The following is a 24,381-nucleotide window of genomic DNA, read 5'->3' on the forward strand; positions in this document are numbered from 1 at the left end:
ATCACGATCTGCATTTTCACAAGCTCCCCAGGGCAAGGTTCTTAGAGAAGCAACAAAATAAGAGAAACTCTCTTTGATGGCTTAATTTAGATCGAAGCTAACTTGAATGAGCACCTTGAAACAAAGTGATCTCAGTCCCAACACTGGCTTTGTGACATCTAGCATGTTTCTCAGCTGCCCTGTGCCTTGGTTTTCCTCATCTGTGAAATGACCATGGTGCCTCGCAAGTGCAGAGACGGGAGCTAGGGTGCAGTAAGACATTGTACACAGGGCTAATCAATGCACACAGGGCTAATCAGCGCTTTCTGTTAGACATGTTTCAGCAGGCCTGGCGCTCCCTGAGAACTGGGGCTCCTTGCACAGTGCTTGGCCTTGGTCATATATAGCAAGCCCTTGGTCAGTATATGTTTAACAACCAGCAAGAGCGCAGGCGGCATCCGTCAATTTTTGAGTTGGACTGTAGTATATAACACTCTCAAAACGGTGCCAGCTCCACTCCACACCAGACAGTGAGGAGGAGGGGGGATGGAGAAGCTTCACTCATACTGTAAATCATTCATACTAGAACTTTCTATGGTTACAGACATAGGGATCCACCCTCCTGCCTCTCTAACGCCCCTGCCTTATTGTTACTCCGCCCACCGTTCCCCCTAAGCCACACCCACGGGTCCCGCCCCTTCCGCCCAGCTCCACCCCTCCCCGAGGCCCCGCCCCCGAAGGCCTTCCCATCCCACCTCACGCCTCCGCCCCGCCCCGCCCCGCCCCGCCCCGGGGCTCGCGCTGCAGGCCCCGCCCGCGGCCCCCCCACCCGTCTCGGCTGGCTCGGCGTGCGCGCCCGCTCGCTCCGCCTCTTCGCGGGCGTTGGCGCCCCGGCAGGCCCGGAGGCGCGAGGGCGGGAGGGCGGCTTGAGGCCCGGCCCCTGGAGCGAGGTAGGGCCCGAGGGGCGGGAGGGGCAGGTGCGCGGGGCCCTGCGGGAGCGGAAGGAGACGCGGGCCGGGCTAACGGTTCCGGACGCCCGCCGGCGCCGCGCGCCCCACGTGCGCCATCGCGCCCGCCTCCCGCGCGGGGCGGCCTGTGCGTTTTGATCGCACCCTTCCCTATGCCCGGCGAGATGCGGGGCGGCTGCGAGGCCGGAGGAGGAGAGAGGGTACGCAGTGTGGCCCCGCCGGGCGCCGCCCCCTCGGAGCACCCGGGAGGGGGAGCCGCGGGGAAGACGGTGCGCGTGCTCCTTCCTGGAGAGAGCGGAGCCGCAGGACAGACGGCGCCCTCCGTTTTCCCTAACAGGCAGGGAGGAGGGCGGGGCGGGGCTGGCGAACCCCAGGTGGACCCCGCCTGTTTCTCTTCTAGTGCGGAATCGTCCTTGGAGAGACGATGGAGGGGGAGAAGCGGCCGGCGCCCTCCGAGGGCCTGTTTGCGGACGGGCACCTGGTCCTGTGGACGCTGTGCTCGGTGCTGCTGCCCGTGTTCATCACCTTCTGGTGCAGCCTCCAGCGGTCGCGCCGGCAGCTGCACCGCAGGGACATCTTCCGCAAAAGCAAGCACGGGTGGCGCGACACGGACCTGTTCAGCCAGCCCACCTACTGCTGCGTGTGCGCGCAGCACATTCTGCAGGGGGCCTTCTGCGACTGCTGCGGGCTCTGCGTGGACGAGGGCTGCCTCAAGAACGCCGACAGGCGCTTCCAGTGCAAGGAGATCATGCTCAAGAATGAGGGCAGGGCCTTGGACGCCATGCCCCACCACTGGATCCGGGGCAACGTGCCCCTGTGCAGCTACTGTGTGGTTTGCAAGCAGCAGTGCGGCACTCAGCCCAAGCTCTGCGATTACAGGTATGGCCTTTGTGGGTACTGATTGTCCTGGAATGCGTGGTAGGAGGCAGGATTTCCTGGAGTAGGCGTAGAGGCCTGCCTGGATCTCTGCAAATGGCCTGAACTGCCCACTTCGAGGAAGCGAGCTAATAATTGTTGTACGTAGGAGCGGGGCAGCTTTGTCGTCATTTGCCGAGATGCTGCATCCAACCTCCACTTCTCAGCCAACCTGCCCTTTTGTGTGATAAAATTTGGCTCTCAACTTTCATCCAAAGTTCTCTGAGTACTTCATACTTCATACTTCATGGCCACTGTGTGTTATGTTTTAGCTTTTGTCCCTATTGATTATCTCCGTTTTACGTAGGGAAAAATGAAGTCATCAGTGAGACTAGGTTACCGGTTTGGCATCAGTGAGAGCTAGGTTACCAGTGTCTTTAAAGGAATTTCATAATCTCTCTATAGGTAAACTTTGGTCTTGAAGATTCGGGATTAGTTGGAAAGAAGACATGAATTGAGTATTATTTCCTTCCCTTCTTTGCGTCCATGCAAAATTAGAAAAAAATGGCTTCCATAAATATCTTAACTGCATTTCAGATACTCCTTAACAAATCATGGTTCTCTGATCCTCCACTCGAATGGTATTTGTAGAGATATATATCTGGCTGAGTCCCTGCTCTGCTTGAAACCCATCACTTGCTCCCGTCACTTACGCTGATGGTCTTTCAGTGTTAACTGCGGGTGCTGAACACAGTACATAAGGTCCCGCATGCTCTCTGGACCCTGCCTGCCCTTCTAGCTTATCTACCAGTACCTTACATTAAACGTTGTGTGCCAGCGACATCAGGCTGGTTGTGGTTTCCTTAAAATATCAGGCTTTTTCCTACTGCCCTTCTTTTTCTCAAGGCTTTTCTCTCTGTCTTAAGTATTCTCCTCCTGGCCAATTTCTAGGCGTCCTTGAAGAATCATCTTGTGCCTTTTCATCCAGGAACCCTTGCCTGATCTTCTACCCACCCTTGCCCCCAAATGTTTTCTTCTTGATAATGGCATAATATCCTGTATCCCAGCAGTTCTGGAAGGTTTCCAGACCAGCAACATCACTTGGAAACTTGTTAGAAATTCAAATTCTAGGGTTGCCAGATTTAGCAAACAAAATATTTGCAATATTTGGGATACACTTATTCCAAAAAATTGTTTGTTGTTTATCTGAAATTCAAGTTTAACTGAGCATCTTCTGTTTTTCCTGGCAACTCTGGCCCCACCCCAGACCAGCTGAATCAGAAACTTGGGCTGGGGAGCAGCAGTCTTTGCGTTAGCAGGTCCTGCAGATAATTCTAACGTCGGAGAACCACAGCTGTATTTGTGTACCTTTTTAGACATGAGCCTCTGTCCTTGATTTTCTGTCCTCCCCTTTGAGCGCACTGGATGTTTATGATGATAGATCTCCTTTTCCTTATTAGCTCGTCTTTAGGGTTCCTGAACAGTCTGTTCCCAGCATGCTAGAACCCCTCACCCATAACAGAAATTGTCTGTGTGTAATTTAGGAAGTGTTGATTATTCCCAGGAGAAAAGAGCACAGTGTCCTCCAGTTGTACATGTTCTGCAATGTTCTGATTTATTTTAGCCATTAGTTTTATGCAGGATTACAGTCTCTTGTGACCTTGTGAGAATATTTTAGAAAGAGAAACAAAGATATCTATTTAGAACCTTTAGACACAGACCGGACTGTCCCTCTCTGGAATTTACCCAGACCGTGTCTGCATGACACTCTCGAGAAGGCCAGGATTTTAAGTGAACTCGGAAGACTGTTGAACAAGTTAGCATTTCACGGGGTGGTAATGACAGGTGGTAACTGATTCTGAAGCCTGCAGCCCAGTCAGACTGCAGAGTAAGTGACAGTGGCCCTTTAGTTTATATGCATTCCGTCCTTGTTTGATTCTCACACGTTGAGCATCTGTTTTCTGCTGGCTCTGTGCTAGACTCTACCTTCCTGTATGTTTTTTTCTTTTTTGTGTGTATTCCTGCATCTACCCCCAACCACGACAGTGTATTCCGGCAGCTGGTAACTTATCGTCCCTTCCCTGTACTTCCTTTCCTTCTGCTCACCTCTCTTCTGACAGAAATAGGGAATCAGGTTATATTGTTAAGCACTCATTACATTTGTTAAGTAAACCTGTGTTCCTCATGGTGCTCTGTCTCTCATTAGGAAAACTTAAGGTGCCTTTTTATTTGTTTGTAAGACCTTTTCTTCATTACATTCCATCCCCCACCCCCACCACACACACACACACACACACACACACACGCACACACATGCACGCTGATTAATAAAACAAAGTTTCTGACTCTTGATAGGTAATTACATTGGCCACTTTAGTCTTGGCTTTGATCTTAAATTTTACGTTTCTGTGTTTTATTGGTACATTTTTATTCATTTCATTAATTATCTGAAACAATGATAGATACCAAGTCATCTTCTAGAGCAGAGGTGGGCAAACTTTTTCTGTAAAGAGCCAAAACTAAGTATTTTAGGCTTGCAGACCGTGTGGTCTGTCATAATTACTTAACTCTACCGTCCATGGGAGTACAAACCCAGCCATGGACAACACATAAATGAGTGAGTGTAGCTGTGTTCCAGTAAAACTTTTTTCACAGAATCAGGCAGCAGATGGATCTGTAGTTGCCAACCCGTGTTCTAGTGTGAATTTCATAAATGACCATCTCAACTTCACGTATAATTCTGTTGCCTCCTCCAGCCCACTAAGGAAGAGCGCTGTGGTCAACAGGTATCTGTAGAGAAAATAATAAGCAGTGTTGCCAACAGTTTGTTTTCCTTTGTGAAAGTTCTTTTTAAAAGCATAATGCAGTCAAACTCCTGCGCAAGAATCGCACGTAGGGTAATGTTCTCTGTCTTGATAAGGGTTTTAGTTACATGAATATGTTCATTTGTCAAAACTCAGCAAACGTACAGATTTATACATTTCATTGTATGTAAATTTTACATCAAAAGAAGAAACACCTGTAAACGAATAATGGAATCCAAGTAATGATATGTGTGCTTGCCGAGGTATTTAGGAAGTATTCTGTTTTCTGAAATTTACTTGAAATGCACCAAAAATAAAATGGATTAATGGATGGATAAAATATAACAGAGCAATTACAGTAAGATGTTAATGCTGGAATGTAGGTGGTGGGCGTACCTGTGTTCACTATAAAAAAATTTTTGATGCTCAACATTTTAAAAAGCAGGGTGACCATCCTGTTTTTTTTGGAAATACTTGCTTGAAGTACTGAGAGGTGAAATCTCATAATGTCTGCAATGTATTTTCAAATGATTTAGCAGTATATGAATTTATATTGAAAGAGAGAAAGCAAACGTGGGAGAAAAAATTAAGAATTAGAGTGAAGGGTTGGTTTAAGGGTATTCATTTTGCTCTTTTTTTGATTTCTGTATAGGTTTAAGATTTTTCAAAATAAAAAGTTGGGGAAAAAATCAGAAGCAATTACTCAGTGACATGATTGCTAAAACTAAAGTAAGATATCAACACATTATAACTGTCTTATTTTCCCGTCAGGTTTGAAATCTAGATTGAGTTAAATACTAATTACAAAATATGTGAAGAGAATAGGTCTCAATTTTGAGTATGATATTTCTAAGGAAAAGTATAATGTCAAATAACTAGTAAGCCTCTTGGCTTTACCTTTACAGAGCAAAGGCTGATAATAGCCATCATCTTGGTTAAAAGAATCTTTTCTGAAATTTATGAAAATTTAGTAAAGGAGAAAAGGTGTCACAAATCAGCAGGAACAGAAAAGATGATTTTATAAATCTTGCTAGGACTAGTGCCTAGTGCTTTTTGAGAGGAAAAGAGTTAAATCTTCGTATCCTGCTGTACACTAGTATCACCAAAATTAACTCCCAATGGATTAACCAGGGGTTCCTAGTTCTTCAAAAAGGTTCCAGGAAAGCCTGACACTTTCACGAGATTCTCAATGGGATCTGTGGCCCCAGAAGGTTAAGAAGCACTGCATTGAAGACAGAAGTGTGGAAACAGAATTGGGGGGCAGGGGGATAACTATAGGTGGGTATTTATCTTATTTGGAAATGGTAAAGGACTTCGAAGAATAAAAGCATTTAAATAAACTGCAAAGGGAAATACTGACCTATCTATGAAAAAATAAAGTACAGTAAAAAGGTCAATTTAAAAGACAACTGAAACAAGCTTGCAATCAATTTAACAGAAAAGTTGATTTCCTACATAAATAAAAAGTGCATACAGTTATTGAAACCTAGTAAAAGATGAATATAGGGTGTAAATCAATTTACAAAAGCAGGCAAAAAAAAATTCAGCTTCACCTAGTGATCAAAGACCTCCAAATTAAAACAATAAAATACTTTTCCTGTCTATCAGATTATCAAGGAAAAGTCTTTAAGTGCTGATGAGTGGTATTAGCAAGTGTTACATGATGGACACCTTCTTGACTGGTAACAAGCATACTGGACACACATATCTAGAACCTGAGGAAAATGCATTGACTTAACTTCTGAAACTCCAGGGAAACAATCTCATTTATGTTTAAGGTTGTTCATCATGTTGTTTATACGTAGGAAAACTATCTAAATGTAAAAAAAAAGAAAGGTCGGGGGCCGGCCCCACGGCCGAGTGGTTAAAGTTCGGTGTGCTCTGCTTCCGCAGCCCAGGTTCACAGGTTCGGATCCTGGGCACTGACCTGTTCCTCTCATCAGCCACTCTGTGGAGGTGTCCCACATACAAAAAATGGAGGAAAACTACCAACGGGTGTTAGCTCAGGGCGAATCTTCCTCACCAAAAAAATAGGGGGAGGGGTAAATAAATTGATATCTCCATGTGATATGATATTATGCATTCTTTACAAACCATATTTTTTAAAAATATTTAATGTCATAGGGCAATATTCATGATACAATGTGGGAAGAAAAATACTACCCAGATATATACACATTATATCCTTAACCTGAAAAACAAACATATGTGCACTATACAACTGAGAACAAGTACATCAGAAAGTTAAGAGTAACTGTCTCGGGATGATTTTTACTTGATGTCTGTATTTTCTAAATTCTCAAGCGTAAGCTGATATTACCTTATTTAAAATCCAATTTAGAAAATTTATACAAGCAGTTCATGAACATATTTGGTTTTTAGAAACTCAAACAATACAAGAGAAATATAGAGTAAAAAGTGAATGTTCTTCTCATCCCTCCCTCCCTCTTTCCTTCCCAGAGGAAACCATCGCGGAATAATTCAGCGAGTATCCTTTAGAGTTATTTTCAATAATAATACACCGTTGTAAAGTTAATAGTAGAGCGGGAGGTGGAGGTGGTGTGCTTTGGCTGCCTAAGCGGTCTGTTGTAGTTTCTCAAGCTCAGTTTGAAAGCGAGTATTAGCACTGGTTACCACGCATGTTGTTTCACAGTTTTCTCTTGAGCAGATCATGCAGATAACTCTCCTGTTAGCAGGAACTAGGACTCTTGAGTAAATAGCAGCGATTGCTTGACAACTCTGAACATCCAACTGGAAAAAACAACCTTAAAATAGAAGTCCCAGAGAGTTAACCTGGGGTGAAAGAGTTTCTATCCTCTCTTTTTTCATTATTCATTTAATTGTAACCATTATTTTCCCTCTGCCTGCTTTTGTCTGTAGGGTTAGATCCGCCTTAGCTGTGAGTGGATTAAATACTTAGCAGATTAATAATAGAAACCAGGCCGTTTACCAGCCCTGTTCTCTGCTTGTTTCACCCATGGGTCCAAAGGTAGAGGCAAATCTGAATGTAAATGTCTTTTGTCTGTGTTTCAAATGCAAACATACAGATTAGTTTTGTATTAACCCCCAACAAGAAATTCACCATTTTACTGCCTTTACTAAAGTGTTCGCAGATGGTTATAAGGTAAGATATTTTCAAGCTGGCCCTTGAGCGCTTCGGGGACCCAGGCCAGCGGGCATTTAAGCCTTGAGACTTTAGCCTCACAAATTTACTTCAGCCAAAGCGCAAATAATCAATGCACAAAACCATTGTTCTAGACCAGCTTTTTTTGTGTGGATTTTATCTACTGATATTTACCGTGTTATAAATTAAAACTAAGCAGTCATTTAGATATTCATTTTTAAAATAACAGTAATGGTAGCATAAGTATTTCTATGAAAATAAGTGAAAATTTAGTGAAAAGAGTGACGTTGTTTTACACTTTTGGTACATTTCGTTGGCTTAGAAGTCAGCTAGATTCTCCTATCTATCCCCTTTCTGCATTCAGCTTATGAATATAACACATGTCATACATCTTCTGGAAAACTGCTGTATACTTTTGAGAGAATGAAGGTGGAATAACATCCATTTTTTTTTTTTAAAGATCGGCACCTGAGCTAACATCTGTTGCCAGTCTTTTTTTTCTTCTTCTCCCCAAATCCCCAAATACAAATACATAGTTCTATATTTTAGTTGTGGGTCCTTCTAATTGTGGCATGTGGGATGCCGCCTCAGCGTGGCCTGAAGAGCGGTGCCATATCCGCACCCAGGATCCGAACCAGCGAAACCCTGGGTCACTGAAGCCGAGCACGCGAACTTAACCAGTTGGCCATGGGGCCGGCCCTGGAATAACTTCTTAATATTATTATTAAGATGATTTTAACCTCAGAGATGCCCTGAAAGGATCTTGGGGGCCCCAGACCACACTATAAGAACCACTGTTAGGTTAAACTGCCAAATACGTTCACACTTTATTGCTCTGTTTTGGCTATGCAGATACAATCCTAAATCTTTTATTTGCCAGATTTTATGCTCAATGGTGATGAAATTACTGTTTTAATTGTTTTGACAAAAATGATTGGTCTGCAGACCAGTAAGATTATGGTTTAAAATTAATTATTGTCTTTGTTTCTTCCTTCCTTTAGGTGCATTTGGTGTCAGAAAACAGTACATGATGAGTGCATGAAAAATAGCTTAAGGAATGAAGAGTGTGATTTTGGAGAATTCAAAAACCTCATCATCCCACCAAGTTATTTAACCTCTATTAATCAGATGCGTAAAGACAAAAAAACAGATTACGCACTGGTAATCACAGTTTATTTTTCGTTATATAACTGACTTCCAAAAAGTTGTTTAAGTCAGTGTGTGAGAGAATTACGACTGTGTGTGAGAGAGGCATCATTGTGGTAAGCCGTAAAACCCTGCCCAGTTCCTAGAGATGTGCCACAGATTTTGGCTCTTGAGTTCTTTCGTGTCTGCAGGGAGATTGGAAATGTTAGATTAGTGGTTCCTGAATCACTGCCTGCATCTGAATCACCTGGGGAGCTTTTTAAAAATACAGATTCCTGAGTCCACCTCCATCCCCTTTGGTTTAGTAGGTCCAGGGTAGGTCCCAGGAATCCATATTTTTTTAGGGTCCTCAGATGGTTCTGGTGAACAGCCAGCTAAGGGATTCAAGCTTATTGCCAGTGAAAAGAAAGCACTGATTTTCCTCACATGTTGTTCTAAAAGAATTTTTCCATTTGGAACTTTACATGGGTGCCTGGAGATAAGTTAACATTGCGCGTTAGATGTCCCCACAAGTAATGTTGAACATTAAAGCTGTCAGCAGCACTCTGCAGTGTGTGTGTGTATGAAAATTGATAGAAATGTATCTCTCAGTCTTTATGTAGCTTTTAGGGAATAACTATAAAATTTGCATTTATTTCCTGCTTTAATATGCCAAAATTAAATTGAACTATTTTATTTTAAAATTAAATTGTGTCTTTTCCAGGTTAGGATTTTATATCTTAAATGTCATCTTTGTCAATATTCCTCCAAAAGAAAGAGGCATTTTAAAATTTAGAAACACTATGTTTAATGTTGTTGTAATACGTATTTTTTAAATGTACAGTCCCTTATGTATCTGAATTCAACCTAAGATCACAAGAGATGAGAATCAGTAAGTACAACCATGGAACATCTTCATTAATGTTTACATTCACAAGGAGAAGGGCAGAGGAAAGAAATAGGTTAGAAAAACATAAATTTCATTTAACTTTGGCTTTGCAGAAATCTGGATTCTTGAATCTTTATTTCTGAGTACCCCATTTAAAAAAGAGAAAAACTTTCAGACTAAAGTACATTGGAATATATGCAGAAAAGGACAGTCCAGATAAGAGAGCAGAGAAAATCAAGTCCATTCTATGAACAGTTGAAAGAGCTTGAAATGTATTGCCTGGGAGACAAGACTAATAAAAGCTATAATGTGTCAGGTGTTTGAGCCCAACGGCTGCATAGAAGAAAAAATGAAATCATTTCTAGTTGTCTCAGGAAGCAAAATTAGAACAATAAATGAAAGTTATTGAAAGACCCATTTTTAAACTCAATTTAAGTCAAAACTCTTTAATAATTTGACTTAGCAGTGGAAGGGGCTGCCTTGTTAGTGAGTTCCTTCTTACATGAGTGTCCGAGCATGTGCTGGATGGCCATCTAGAGTAATGTAGAAGAGAATTATACAGGAAGTGCCAGTTAAATTCGTTCATCTCTAAGGTCTCTTTCCACCCTGAGAATTCTTTGATTTCTATATGTATTGACTGTACTGGGATAGTTGTTTTTCTCTCAGCAAATTTACAGCGTTGTTTTTATCAAGAAATTAAAAATTTGTTGCTCACCGTCTTTGAGATATTAAACCCTTTTCACTCGCATTAATTTTTCAGCTAGCCTCTAAGCTTGGAAAGCAATGGGCTCCTTTAATAATCCTGGCCAACTCTCGTAGTGGAACTAACATGGGAGAAGGACTGTTGGGAGAATTTAGGATCCTCCTGAATCCAGTCCAGGTAACTAAAGAGAAAACTTTCTGTATTAATCTTTTCATTTTCTCTAAACTGTAATGGCTAATGCTTTAAACCAGTAATCACCTGATTATAGAAAAGAATAATAATTATAAAATTATCAAGCCATTTGAACATGTGGAGAAAGAGGCACTTCCGTAGTGGGGAAATAAAGGGTGTAGCTGCGTTAGAAAACAGTTTGGCAGTTTATTAAAAAGTTAAACATAAATTCACCATACGAGCTAGCAATCCCATTTCTAGGAAGCTACCCAAGGGAAAGGAAAACATATGTCCCACAAAGACTATTATGCAAATGTTCATAGCAGCATTATTCATAATAGCCATAAAGTGGAAACAACTAACTGTCCATTAATCAGTGAGTGGATAAAACAAAATGTGGTGTACCCATACAGTGGAATCTTATTCACTGATGAAAAGGAACAAATGACCTACATACTACAATGAATGAACCTCAAAAACATGCTAAGTGAAGGAAGCCTGCAGGGGGCCCACATTGTATGATTCCGTGTACATGACCTGTCGAGAAAAGGGGAACCTAGCAGCACAGAGCGGGTTGGTGGTTGCCTAGGCTGGGGCGGGAAGTTGGGAGCGGCTGCACGTGGACGTTGAGGGATCTTACTGGGGCGATGAAAAGGTTCTAAACCGGATCGTGGTAGTGGTTGCACAACTCAGTAAACTTAGTAAAAATCATTTAATTGTTCACTTTAAATGGGTGAATTTTATTATGTGTAAGTTAGACCTCAATTTAAATAAGGAAAAAAGGACCACACCATAAAGATGGAGTTTACATGCTAGCAGCTTCTACTTTGAAAAACTAAACAACCCATTGTGCCACAATCAGAAATGCAATAATAGCTTTCTGCCTGCCAATTTGTATTTTTCCCTTTCAACATTATACAACTTAAGGAAATTATAAAAAATGATAAAAAAAAGGAAAGGTTTCCCCACACAAATACATCAGTTGTTTTCATTTGTGCATGTTCTTTCCATGAATTGTCTCTGCATTTACATGTCAACATTACTGTGTCAATAATCTAGATACAGGTTTGCATTCTATTTTCTTTACTTAAAGGTATAAATATTTTTCCATATTGCAGCATAATCCTTATAATTACACGTGTAATGACTAAGATAATCAGTCAAATGGATATATCATAATAAATTTGTCCAGTCTCCTGCTGTTGGAGGCTGAGTTTCTCTCCAAGGTAGTACAACTATAAATAATGCCACACTGAATACCTTTATACACAGGGCATTTTCATCTTTTGAAGTATTTTCCCGGATATTTACAGAATTATAGATATCAAGGATTCTTATATCTTTACGTCATTTTATGCATATTACAAAATAATTTTCCAGAAATGTGTACCAACTTGCACTAGTAAAGGATTTTAAAAATTCCGTATAAAATATGAAGCACTAGTTAAAGGTGAACTTAGCACATTCTGGTTTCCTGTGAACAGGAAGGAGGCAGTGTGTGTAATGGATAGACGGTAGGATTGAGTTATATGTCAGCAGTTAATTATCAGGGGAATCGTCGGCAGGGTATTTAACCTTCTGTACCTTGATTTCCTGGTCTATGGGATGAGGCTTACTTGTGCTTTGTAGGGTCAGTGTCGGGATGAGCCACAAAGGGTATAGTCTGGCACAGTGCCTGGCTATTGTTAAAAACAAATGCCTCATAGCCAGGAGTGTGATTTCCCCGTATCTGTACTCATCTGAAGGGAAATCATCCTCACAAATGGAGGACAGTGATAACTTTTCCCTTTTCTTTCATTTCTAGGTTTTTGATGTAACTAAAACTCCTCCTATCAAAGCCCTGCAGCTTTGTACTCTCCTTCCCTGTTACTCAGCTCGTGTGCTTGTGTGTGGAGGGGATGGGACTGTGGGCTGGGTCCTGGATGCAATTGATGAAATGAAGATTAAGGTATCAATCTTTGAGACCTACTTGCCTTTCACAGAAGTATTGCCAAGATAATTATATAATATTTTTGGTTGTATTTTTGATTATGCAGATGAATATTAGAAGACATCCCTAATTTTGAATGTTATGCTTAAGCAGTTGACATTACCTGTAGCAAAACAACATACTGTTCTTGTATTTGTATCTTTCTTTGGTCTTTAAATTTTACCAAATTTGATTACCCTACACACAGTCCGAAGAGAAAAATCTAACTACCTTCTGTGTCCTAGGGACAAGAGGAATACATCCCGCAGGTTGCAGTGCTGCCTCTGGGGACAGGCAACGATCTGTCCAACACGCTGGGCTGGGGAACAGGTTATGCGGGAGAAATCCCAGTGGCTCAAGTCTTAAGAAATGTGATGGAAGCAGATGGAATTAAACTCGATAGGTAGGTTGTACTTCCTGCCAAAGGTAGATTTCTTGAGTTTTTGGAATATTGTTTGGTTCATAAATGAAGACTTGTTTGGTTATAAAGTTAAATGTAATTTAAGTGTAAAAGACTGCGTTAGTCGTATTTTTGTTGCTGTATAATTTGGTGTCGTGTGAGGACTGAGGCCCTCAGTTGGCTGAGTACTCCCTCAGCGTTTGCGTGCTCACTCAGAGATGCTTGTCTTTCCCAGTGCTGCTTTACCAGGCGAACCTCATCTACCAGGCATCCAGAGTTGATTGGTGATCATTCTAGTTAATTAGCAGTTAATTTGGTAGTAATTGCTCATTTTTTTTTTAACTTCTGTTTTATAGGTGGAAAGTTCAAGTAACAAATAAAGGATACTACCACTTAAGGAAACCCAAGGTATGTTTTTAGGGCTTCAGGTGCAGGAAGTCTCAGCAGAGACGTTGGAGGCCTCTGTACAGGTGTGGCGCTGTGGAGGGCACAGAGGCAGAGTGCCCATCTCCAGGGAGCTGGTCCTGGAGCAGAAGGGAACGCACATGCGCAGCTCCCAAGTTGGACTGTAAACAGTGCTGAGGAGAGAACAGGCTGCAGCTGTGCTTGGTCCTGCCCTGCTAGAGCAGGCTGGAAAGATTTGGGGGGAAGTGACATGTGAGTTGGTCCTTAAAAGGGGAACACAACTGAGATCAACAAGAAAGGAACAAAAGACTTTCCAGGCAGAGGAAATAGAGACTAAAGGGTGCAAACCATGGGTAGCAAGTAGCAAATAATCCTGAGATAGCAGATCTGTATTTTCAAAAAGATACTCTGGACATAGCATGGAAATAGTTTGGAAACCCGCAGTAGGGCAGAAGCAGGGGAATGTTAGGCATGAGGACAATCCACAGACATTTTAGAGGTAGGACGAATCAAGACTTGACAGCTGATTGGCATTAGGGGAAGAGAGAAAATATGTGTTACTAATAGATTTCCAGTTTTTATGACTGGATATATGGAAATGACATTGACCAATATAAGAAAAATAGAGTTTCAGGTTTGAGTAGGAGGAAAATGAGTTAGAATTTGGGCATATCAACCTTGAGGGTGTGGCACATTGAACAAGAAGTTGGAAATTCAGGCTTATTGCTCAGGAACGAGACAGAGCTGGAGATGCAGTTTGAGGAGTCCACGCTGGGTTGAGATGTAAGATAAATTAAGGGGAGACCACGAGGCTGGGTTGAGACTGATAGGAGCTGAGATCCTGAGAGTTGCAATGAAAGTAGAAAGTAATGTCATGGGAGAACAGGAGTGGAAGGTCTGGGTGCAGAGTAGAGCCCTTCTAGATGATAAGAGCTGAGGTGCAGCGTATTAAACCAAAGTGGAAAGTGAAATTCATATCTGTGTTATCAGCCTTTGAACTCTAAAGCCTCTGAAGCTTTATTTCTGGAAACTTCACTGGATGGCATAAAATAGTTCTGTGTGAAAAGTAAAATCAGAAAGGATTAAATTTTCATAAAGAACGTAAAGACTAAGATTTACATATTTAATATATGACAGGTTTGGACTGAAGCCTAATCTGCTGCTTATTCCTACCCTTTTTCGCAGGAATTCACGATGAACAACTATTTTTCTGTTGGACCTGATGCTCTCATGGCCCTCAATTTTCATGCTCATCGTGAGAAGGCACCGTCTCTGTTTTCTAGCAGAATTCTTAATAAGGTGTGTTGGATAACATAACATTTCCTGCTTATCACCGAAGGTACAGTAACAATCAATAGTTAATTATATCTAGCGCTCTTTCAAGTTGATGCTGATAGAACTACCTTATGGAAGCATTTGCCTGCTGTGTTTTGTGTAAGACTGTCAAATTAGATCCTTAGATGTATTTTATTAAAGTATTTTATAACTATGACAGATTTTTTTGAAATTCAAAGTAACAATGTTTGACACCGTGTTCTACTTAGATGGCAACTAGATGGAATGTATGGTAGCTTATCTTACTGAAATGGCAACTAAAATTGGAAAGAAATTTTAGGGCGGATAAATTTTTGGCGAAGCCATTAATGGAAAAATAGATTTCATTGGGTGGAAGAAACTCCAAAAGGCAGATGAGGTTAAAAAAAAACGGAGCAGTTTGTTTACCATGGCCTTTAACTCAGACCATTGCTCTGGTTCCTGTTACAGCTGATGCCTTTGGTGGACGTTTTGTTTTGGAATTGTTTTAATGACTTTTGGTGATTGAGCAACAGGATGTGAAAAATAAACACAGAACAGTTTTGTTCCTGGTTCTGTTGTACAAATATTTCCAATTTACAAATAGTTTGCTTTTATTACTATGGCTCCTAAGGCAGTAAGTATTGCTGTTTGTGCAATTGGTAATTAACGTCTCTGCTTCCATCAGCCTTTCTCTACTCGAAGGTGATTATCAAATGCTTGCTAGATTTCTCTGTTACTTTCATTAAGTAATTTGAAGTACTCGGAAAAGGTGGAATTTTCTAACTTTAATAGAGTATTTCTTTATAAAATGTAGCTTTTTGGACAAACTGGGAGGAAACACCATGTGGGCACATACCACTCCTATCCCACACTCCCCCTGAAAAATGGGCTAATTAAACTCAAAAGTACTGGTGTGCCTTCTTCCCGTCAGTACACCGGGTCTCGTCCGCACCAAGGAAACCCGGCCCAGCAGGCGTGCCAGGGAGCTGGGCCAGGGTCTCATTCTTGCTTACAGTTGTGAGAATGCCTTAATATCATGTTTTCTGTCCATTTCTCCTAGGCTGTTTACTTATTCTATGGAACCAAAGATTGCTTAGTGCAAGAATGTAAAGATTTGAATAAAAAAGTTGAGGTAAGCTTTTAAAGTTTTAGGCGGTCTCTGGATTTTGAAGTTTTTCTTTTTAAAACAAAAATGCTGAATTTTCTCTTAAGGCATTTCACTAACATATGTGGCGCATGTGTGCCAGGCACTTGATCAAATGCTTTCTACACGTTATCCCACTAAATTCTCACCACAACCCTGTAAGGCAGGTACTGTTATATTCTCATTATGCGGAAGAGAAAACCATTTGAAATTAAGTAACTTGCCCAAATTCACACAGTGCCCAAATACATGTGTAATCAGGATTTGATCCCATGTTCAGCTAACTCCAGAGCCTGTTTAACTCATGCTCAGCAGCTTCCGTTCATACGCGATGACCAATGTGAAGTTACCTCACACAGTGCCTGACTCATGAGAGGAAGCGTAAACCCAGAGTTTCGTTTCGTTTACAGTTGTGGAAACAGTTGATTGCAGTGGTGATGTATCGCTCTTACCTACTAAAGCCAAATAAAAATGTATGAGCAGTGAAAATGGGATACTCTTGAATGCTTATTGCCACAGTATCCCTGGTATCATGATATGGCAAAGTCTCGTATGTGTCCCTTGCTTGCTTCCAGGAGAATCCGTAATGATTAATAGCAACGGCAAAGACATTAATACAGAAAACCTACACCTGGTAAAATAAGTAAAAAGGGAAGAGCCAAACAATAAATAGCTTGGGAAACAGTGAAAAAACTGAGCAGGGAGTGAGGAGCCTGATTTTACATAAGCCGCGGGGAGCGGCGTGGTCAAGCAGACACTTAGCTCACAGCCTTTGCAGCCGCAGCGCGCAAGGCACGGCAAGGTTTCCGTTAGGAAAGCATCCTTCTGCTTCATCGTGTTTCCTTTCTCCTGGGCTTTGGTAGCATTGGTGGAATGAAGCATACGAGGTAGCACTTTATTTTTTTGTCTGATATTTTATTCATACAAAAATTATTTGTGAAGCCACATACAAAATGCCAGGCACTGACCTAGGTACTGGGGATACAGTGATAAATTCCTTGCTCTAAGTTTACAGTCTAGAGAGAAGAAAGACATTTAAACCACGTTGCAGTGCAGTATGGGAAGGGATATGATCAGGAAAGTATGCAGTTTTATAGGAATAAATAAGAGCAATACATAACCCAGGGGTTGGAGAAACTGTCTAAGGCAAGTGACTAACAGGGAAGTCTTTCTGGAAGAAGTGACAAGCTGGAATCTGAAAATTAAGTAAGAGTTAGCTGAGTGAAGAAGGAGATGCAAGTTGTTCTTGGCTAAGAACAGCATGTGCAAAGGCCCGTAGGCAGGAGAGAACGTGGCCTATTTGAGTGAGTTCAAGCTGGTGCATAGCTCGCAGGAGGGAAAGAGGCAAGAGCTGAGGCTGGAGAGTTGGACAGAGGCCAGATCACATTGGCCTACTAAAGAGCTTGGATTTTCTCATGAGCACGAGTCAAGCCATTGAAGGGTTGTAATTAGAGGATGACATTTGCATTTTATACATGTCAATCCAGCTGCTCAGAGAGACGAATAAGAGGAGAGTAAAGCTAGAGACAGACCAGTTAGGAACATTTTAGGGAAGAGAGGATGGTGTATGCGACTAGGGTACTATTAGGAGTGATGGAGAGGGATGGATACTTAGAAGTAGTAACAGCTGGTTTTGGTGATTAATTGGATGTGGAGGGTAAAGGCAGAGAAGTCAAAGGTGACTTCCCGGTTTCTGGCTTAGGCGGCCACGGGGGATGGTGCTGCTCTTTCCTGGGAAGGAGATTGGCGGGGGTTGCAGAGAAGATGCTTAACTCAGTTTTGTACATAGGAGTGTTAGGTGCCACAGTCAGTTGGAAGTGTTTTGTGGGCAGTAAGATATACAGATCTGGCCCAGTTCACTTTCCTGGACCAGCAAAATAGAGCTGTCAGCACAAAGATGGCAGTTAACAATATGGAAGTGGCTAAGATTTCCCTCCAGGGTCTGTGGCGTGAGAAGAAGAAGGAGCCTGGTACCTCGCTGTGAGGAGCGCGTCGACACGAGGTAGGAAGTGGAGCTGTCAGCAGCACCTGAGGAGGAACGTCCAGAGAAGTTGAGCCTGGGTTCCGGAAAGCAAAGGAAGAGAATATTTCAGGAAAAGAGGGAGAGGGTCAGCAGTGTCTGGTCCTCTTGAAACAGCAAGTTAGATAAGGCCTGAAAAAAATCATGGGATTTAACAAAAAGGACATCATTGACCTTGGCTGAAAAAAGAATCATTTATTATAATTCATGTATTGTAACAAACATTGAACCAGGTGGGAAAGACCAGATTACCTTGAGTGAGGGGTAGGAAGTATCTTCTCTTACACGTGCATCTCTCACGTCGTATAAATAGGAAAATGGCTGTGAATTCTAAGTGGCTGTGTCTGGAAATAGTGTGCCCCATAGTAACTAATACTTGTATTTCTTTAAAGCTAGAACTGGATGGGGAGCGAGTAGAGCTGCCGAATTTGGAAGGTATTATAGTTCTGAACATCGGATACTGGGGCGGTGGCTGCAGACTGTGGGAAGGGATGGGAGATGAGACCTACCCTCTAGCCAGGTATGTCCTGCGTGCAGTCTGTTTTCTTTGTATCACTGTCTTCTTCAAAGCAGTTTGTTGTTCTTTATAGACTTTTAGCATTTTTCCCTCAAGTTTTCTTTTTTGTATACCTCGTTAATATAAATATTTAATAAGTTGACGGTCCACCCATGTTAAAAGGTAATTGTCCTGACATGATTGATTTTATTTTATTGCATCATATAATCCATATTTCCTTTTTCCAATTCTAGGCATGATGATGGTTTACTGGAGGTTGTTGGAGTGTATGGGTCTTTCCACTGTGCTCAGATTCAAGTGAAACTGGCAAATCCCTTTCGAATAGGGCAAGCACATACAGTGCGGGTAGGTGAAATATTGCTGTAACAGGCTGCTTGGTCCCAGTCCATTTCTACACCATTGATCTGTAGAAGAAAATACACACTCTGTAGCTTTCCTTAAGCAGGGGTTACAGCGTGTGCTGGTGATCACTCTCCACCAGGGGCTCAAGTGGGCTGGGAAAGAAACAGGAAATATGGCCCTCAATCCAGCTGAAGAAATAGAGCGTTTGGTGGGACAGAATCCCTTAAACAATCAATGAATAAGGATGTGTTCGGATTAGTTTTCTAAGAATGAGATGCTAAGAAACGTCCCTAAGAAGGGTCAGGGGACTGTGGATGATATTATTAAGGAAGACCTTAATGAACCTTTTTGGAACTGACGCTTTTTCTGATTATTTGTTCGATATTACCAGCTGATTTTGAAGTGCTCGATGATGCCAATGCAGGTGGATGGGGAGCCGTGGGCCCAGGGGCCCTGCACTGTAACCATAACTCACAAGACACACGCACTGATGTTATATTTCTCTGGAGAGCAAACGGACGATGACATCTCTAGTGCTTCGGATCAAGAGGACGTAAGGGAGGCTGAGTAGATGGTGGGGAACTGGACACTTAGGGCAGGTCCTCACAGACGAGTAGACACATACTCAGCCAAAAGCGGAAGTTCTCAACTACTTAGTCCTAATTTCACCAGTAGTACAATGGGTATACATTTATGTAAATAGCATTCCAAAAACAGCCAGACTTCCGGTTGTTTACAAATGTTGGTTCTTTTTAAAAGCAGAACATTTTGATGGGAGAGTACTAACTTTAGAAAGTCACAGAATGTTCCATGAAGGTGAGATGTTTTCCATGGCTTTCCATTCGAGAGTGGACTCACTCTGAAGCATTTGCTCTCGTTCCTCATCCTTGAACCACACATCTGAGGGACGCATTGTACAGCCAGCAGGATGGGGGTGGAAAAGTCATTTCCATGTTAATTCTTAATGTGGCGACACCAACAAGATTTTAAAAATTCACTTGCTTTTTTAAAAGGAGATGGTTAGTGTCAAACCTCCTGCAGCTTGCCCCTTAAAATTTCCTACAGCCCAGCACTGGGTGGATCCCTAAGTATCTATTTCCAGGAAACCCTAAAAGGGGAAGTATAAAGGCAAGACAGTACCCAAAAGTTTTATTATAATTTTTATTTTAGGAGCATTTTCAGACCCCAAATGTCATCTGGTTAACCCTGTTAATGCCATGTTGAGCTGAAATTTCAGCATCTTGTTATAACCCAGTACAGCCAAAAGAGAACCACATAATTGGTAAAAGTTAACATTCAGAGCACTTTGGATTGAAGTGCATGGGTTCTGAGCTGGACAGTTCACCAACCTCTCTTTTGGTTAAAAGATGGTGTCAAAAATTCAAAAAAATGTACTAAAGAAAATTTATTAGTCAGATTAATTGCTCAAAAAAAGTTCAGTAATGACTGCTAAGTTTTAAAAATTCACTGGTCTTCTAGTATTTTGAAATACAATAGTGTTTTGTGTACAAACGACTTAACACACTTTCCCCTTGGGGAAGCAGACAGTCCTCTGCTAAAATGTTTATATCATATTTATTTTAAAATTAAAGATATATTTTTTTTACTTATTTATTTTCTTTAATGTGGTATACCTGTGTTTAGTGTTTACAATATATGGCTTCATTTAATAAGTTAAATGGGTCACATAAATTCTGTCACAGTCAGATAGAAATGTAGCCTATTGACTAAGTAATTAAAACTCATAATTCAATTCTCCTGACATATATTATCCAGATATTCTCATTCTTCGGAAATGTTGCTCAATGCTTTTGAAAGAGGGGGAATGAAAGCACTGGCAGTCGACTTGTGGGTAACTGAAACTTTGTTTCATTGTTTTACGTGACCCTCAGTTGCCAAAAACTCACCAAAGTCTGACGGTCAGCTCTGCGAGGCTTGTGTTGTTAACCAGCCTGCCCCTTAAGCATCTGTTATGAATCTGTCATCCATGAATTGCCATCAACTTAAATTTGAGTCACCTTCAGGCCTGTGCCATGTTTTGAAGGAACAACTTAGTAGCGTATACGGTAGTCAGTACATTATATAAAATACTTGTTTTTGCTTAAATTAGCCTCTTCCAGATCTCAGCAGGAGATGCTAAATTCTAGTGTTGAAAGGTTTCGTGAGCAGACATGTTTTCTCCTTATTCACACAGCTTTCATGGTAGGTAACCTGTTGCAGTGGTGGGAGAGTTCTGTAGATTTTCTTTTATCTGATCATGTTTTTAATATAATGAGTTTTACTCTTTAATTCATGGTCAAAATTGTTACACATAGCACATTTTATAAATACACTGTTAAATTCACGTTGCTTTAGGCTGTATCTTATTTATGATTCACAGTGCTGGTTGTATAATCAAAGTAAATAGTTACTTTGGGATGTCAGAATTAAAATAATCAAAATATCTATATAGTTTTTTGTAATTGTTAAAACTATATTCTAACCATAATGTTACATTAGATTTAGAACAGGTTTGTATACAACATCCTCATTTGTTTAAACAAATTGATTTTTCAATTTTCATAATCCAGTGAGGTTTTTTCCTACTGATCCTTCATGAAGTTTTCTGTTTCATTATTCTCTCAGATCTGATTTTTGTTTCAGAAAGTTATTTCAGAATACCAAATCATAAAATACCTTATTGTAGCAAATTCACTTATTTTTTAGGCACATTTCCCCAGCATTTCAAATAAATGTGTAGGCATATGACTTGCCTTAAATAAGTATAATTTACAAGACTCATGTTTGCAAGTTATACATTAGGGTAGCAGTTGTTTACATGCCCAGGAATTCTACACGTTACAGAAAATAATTTGCCACAAGACTTTCCTGTTCCGTTTTAAATTGTCTTGATTTAAAAAAAATAACTTCTACATCCTCAGGAAGAACTGTATGAAGTAAAGCCTATCTCCATGTCTGTTTTCAGAGTTCTCTCATCTCTTACTGTCCTAACGCATTCCTAACTCCTCGTCAACCTAGTGGCTTAAATACTGAATACCTGGCAGCTCTTACGGATCCCACAAGTAGACAGTGATCATTTTCAGTGCTTTGTCATGTTTAATAGAAATCATACTGACTCATGTCTTAAAATACAGATCATCTAATGGTAACATTACATGATCTTAAATGTGTTTTAGATTTTCTGCTACAATTAGCTATGAACCCTAAATGTAGCTAATGTTTATAAAATTTTATAGTCAAAATTATTTATTTTTATTTTTTTAGGGTGTGTCAAAAATGTGTAGTATTTGCTTTTTGAAATGTTGCCTACTTGAGTTGTAAAATATACTGTGATTCAGAAATTGTAAAGTCCTTTTTGTGCTGTAAAAATGAATACTACCAGCATGTCAAAAGAAAAACAGTTTGCATTTGTAATATAAAGTAAAATTGTATTTAACGTATATTACGGGATTTTAAATTTGCACTAACTAGAAGACTTTAAAGGTTGTATTAATTTACAGATTCATGTGGATCCGAATACATAATTTGTACTTGTTCAGCCGAAAAGGTCAATAGAAGAGGTGATAGTTTGTGTGGTTTTCCCTCAAAATGGTAATACTGAAGCAAGAACCAGCACTTTATATTCAGAATTTTCTTTTAATTCTACCTAATTTGGGACAATGGCATGTAGGTAGATTTATTTTTGTAAAATATCTAGAAATTCAAAAGGAAAAAATAGTGTTGTTATTCTATCCTAATCTAAATGAAGATGTATTCTCAGCAACAAGACAGAAGAGGTGGTTTTGGTTTTGCTTTTGCTTTTGCAAAGTATGCCCCTGCTTTTCTCAAATTTTCCCTTTCAGGCCCATCTCCTGTTTCTCTCAGTGGGACTGCAGGCTTTCTGCAGCATCAGAACCACCTGGGAGCTGGGGAGCAGTGCAGATGCCTACACCCGGCCACCCCGACTTGATGACTCAGTCTCTGGAGACGGGACATAGGCATCTCTGGTGTCATTAACAAGCACCTCAGGCACTTCTGCTGCACACTGAGGTTTCACAGCTGCTGGTCTGTACCTCACGTGTTCACCCAGGGCTTTCGCCCCATGGATACCAGGCAGAAAAGTGGAATTAATTGGATGTTCTTGAAATTGTTTTTCCTTCACTCCACTAACTACCCTCTTCTCCCCAAATCTTTCTTCTAAAAGAAGCCTATGAAAAATTTGTTCGTATCATATCCAAATTGATATATTTGTCTAAACTCTGTTGGATACAAATCAGTAGCTTCAGATTCTTGCGTGGCACCGTAGGTTTTGATCCATGATCCCTGGCCTGCTGGAGGACAAGCAGTGCTGCAGGGGCCGTGGAGTGGGCCCGCAGGGGCTGCTGCTTCCTCACTTGGGTCAGCGCAGCCCCACGCTGGGTGCTGCTTCAGATAGGATTTCAGTAGGTAAAATACTTCCTCTTTGCAAAATAATATTCCACTGTTTTTTTAAAGGGTTTGGAAGCCACTACTCTAATGACTCTGTCACCTGGTTAATTTTCTACTGATTTTTACATATTGAGAAACCTCATGTTTTTTGATGGAAAGAATATTTTGAAGGTCTCCGTTGCTGCTTGGAATATGGCCGCTTGGCCATTCACAAGTGTTAGAGGCATTCTGTTGGATAGTGAAGCACTGACTTAGCCTTGGTTCCTCCTATTTCTGATTTTAGTGAAGTATAGGAATGGTCTGTGTATTTAGTAAATACATACACACACGTTTACCCCCATGAACCTGACTGTGTAGTCGGTGCATGAGGCTTGCTGGTGTCAAAAAGGTACATTCCAAGGTTCTGGAGAAAGAATCAAAAAATGTCACCCTTTAATACAGAAGTTCACAAAACTTAAATGATTGAGCTTAGTCACGGTGGAACTGTGTGCAGAAAATCAGTCAGTCAGAAGCTACAAATGTCAGTGTACTGCTGCTGTTAGACCTAGGACGCTTCCTCAGTCTGCGAGGATGCCCTGCTGTTAAAGGAAAAGTGTCAGAGCGGAACGCACTTCACAGAAGGTGAACTGTAATCTGGGAAATCTCCATCAGGGAGCACTTTGTGATGCCGATTTACCATGTTGAAAAGAGAGCTGGAAAGTGAGGTTGCTTTCCTTGTTCCTCCAACATGGTCTAGGCAGGAGGACGTCCTGATTTGATGATGAGGCTGGGCTATCTGTGAGCAAATTCCTAAAGAAGGCAGGACGCTGGACTGGTGGGATGACAGGGGCTCAGAAGAAGACTTGCTCTCATTGCCCCGCTTCTGGGCTCTGCCAGCAGCCTTTCTCTCGGACTCCATCTGCTTGAATGAGCCCTACGGATAAACTGGCACTCGGGTTTGTAATGGTCTCGTACAAACTTAGAGCAGCCTGAATCCTTGGCCCTGATCACTTGCAGGTGAACTGACTGAATGCGATCTGTGAACCCACAGTGTCGAGGACACTTGTGATGGCTTCTCTGAAGCAGCCAGCTGGCCTCTTGCACTTTCTCCCCCACTCTGGCCACAGTTCTGTGTACCCACCACTCAATTACCACGGGTTAACTGCTTTTGTTGTGTTTGGTCTGTATTGTGGTCAGTGCCTACGGAAATGTGAATTAAAGCATTTGATATGTTGAAGATGTTTGCTTGGTTTTTAATAAAATTAAAAATGCAGCACTTAAAAA

At 41.3% G+C, this 24,381-nt stretch overlaps 1 protein-coding gene across 6 annotated transcripts; it reads left to right on the forward strand.

Annotated features, from left to right (window-relative positions):
* The first annotated feature begins 799 nt into the window (after nt 1-799).
* Nucleotides 800-24,381, forward strand: DGKE (diacylglycerol kinase epsilon). Of its 6 annotated transcripts, XR_011523114.1 has the most exons (13): nt 929-1,147; nt 1,348-1,826; nt 8,732-8,891; nt 10,505-10,624; nt 12,423-12,566; nt 12,833-12,990; nt 13,344-13,395; nt 14,578-14,691; nt 15,749-15,820; nt 17,772-17,834; nt 18,245-18,372; nt 18,603-18,714; nt 19,103-20,321. XR_011523114.1 is itself a non-coding variant. In XM_070560776.1 (12 exons), exons 2-12 carry the CDS (start codon nt 1,372-1,374, stop codon nt 19,280-19,282), a joined length of 1,695 nt encoding a protein of 564 aa, XP_070416877.1. In that variant the 5' UTR covers nt 800-929; nt 1,348-1,371; the 3' UTR covers nt 19,283-24,381. The 6 variants fall into 6 exon arrangements, 4 of the variants coding, with proteins under 4 accessions (XP_070416877.1, XP_008518040.1, XP_070416876.1 ...); XM_070560776.1 differs by lacking the exon at nt 17,772-17,834 and having other exon boundaries at nt 800-929; nt 19,103-24,381; XM_008519818.2 differs by lacking the exon at nt 17,772-17,834 and having other exon boundaries at nt 928-1,147; nt 19,103-24,381.

This window comes from Equus przewalskii, chromosome 10 (assembly GCF_037783145.1).
Source record: "Equus przewalskii isolate Varuska chromosome 10, EquPr2, whole genome shotgun sequence".
In the NCBI taxonomy this organism is placed as follows: domain Eukaryota; kingdom Metazoa; phylum Chordata; class Mammalia; order Perissodactyla; family Equidae; genus Equus; species Equus przewalskii.

Coding starts and splice junctions, on each gene's coding strand:
- DGKE (XM_008519818.2), top strand. CDS start 1,100: ATGCCCGGCGAGATGCGGGGCGGCTGCGAGGCCGGAGGAGGAGAGAGG. Junction 8,892..10,504: donor AAAAAACAGATTACGCACTG/GTAATCACAGTT, acceptor TTAATTTTTCAG/CTAGCCTCTAAGCTTGGAAA. Junction 12,567..12,832: donor TTGATGAAATGAAGATTAAG/GTATCAATCTTT, acceptor TCTGTGTCCTAG/GGACAAGAGGAATACATCCC.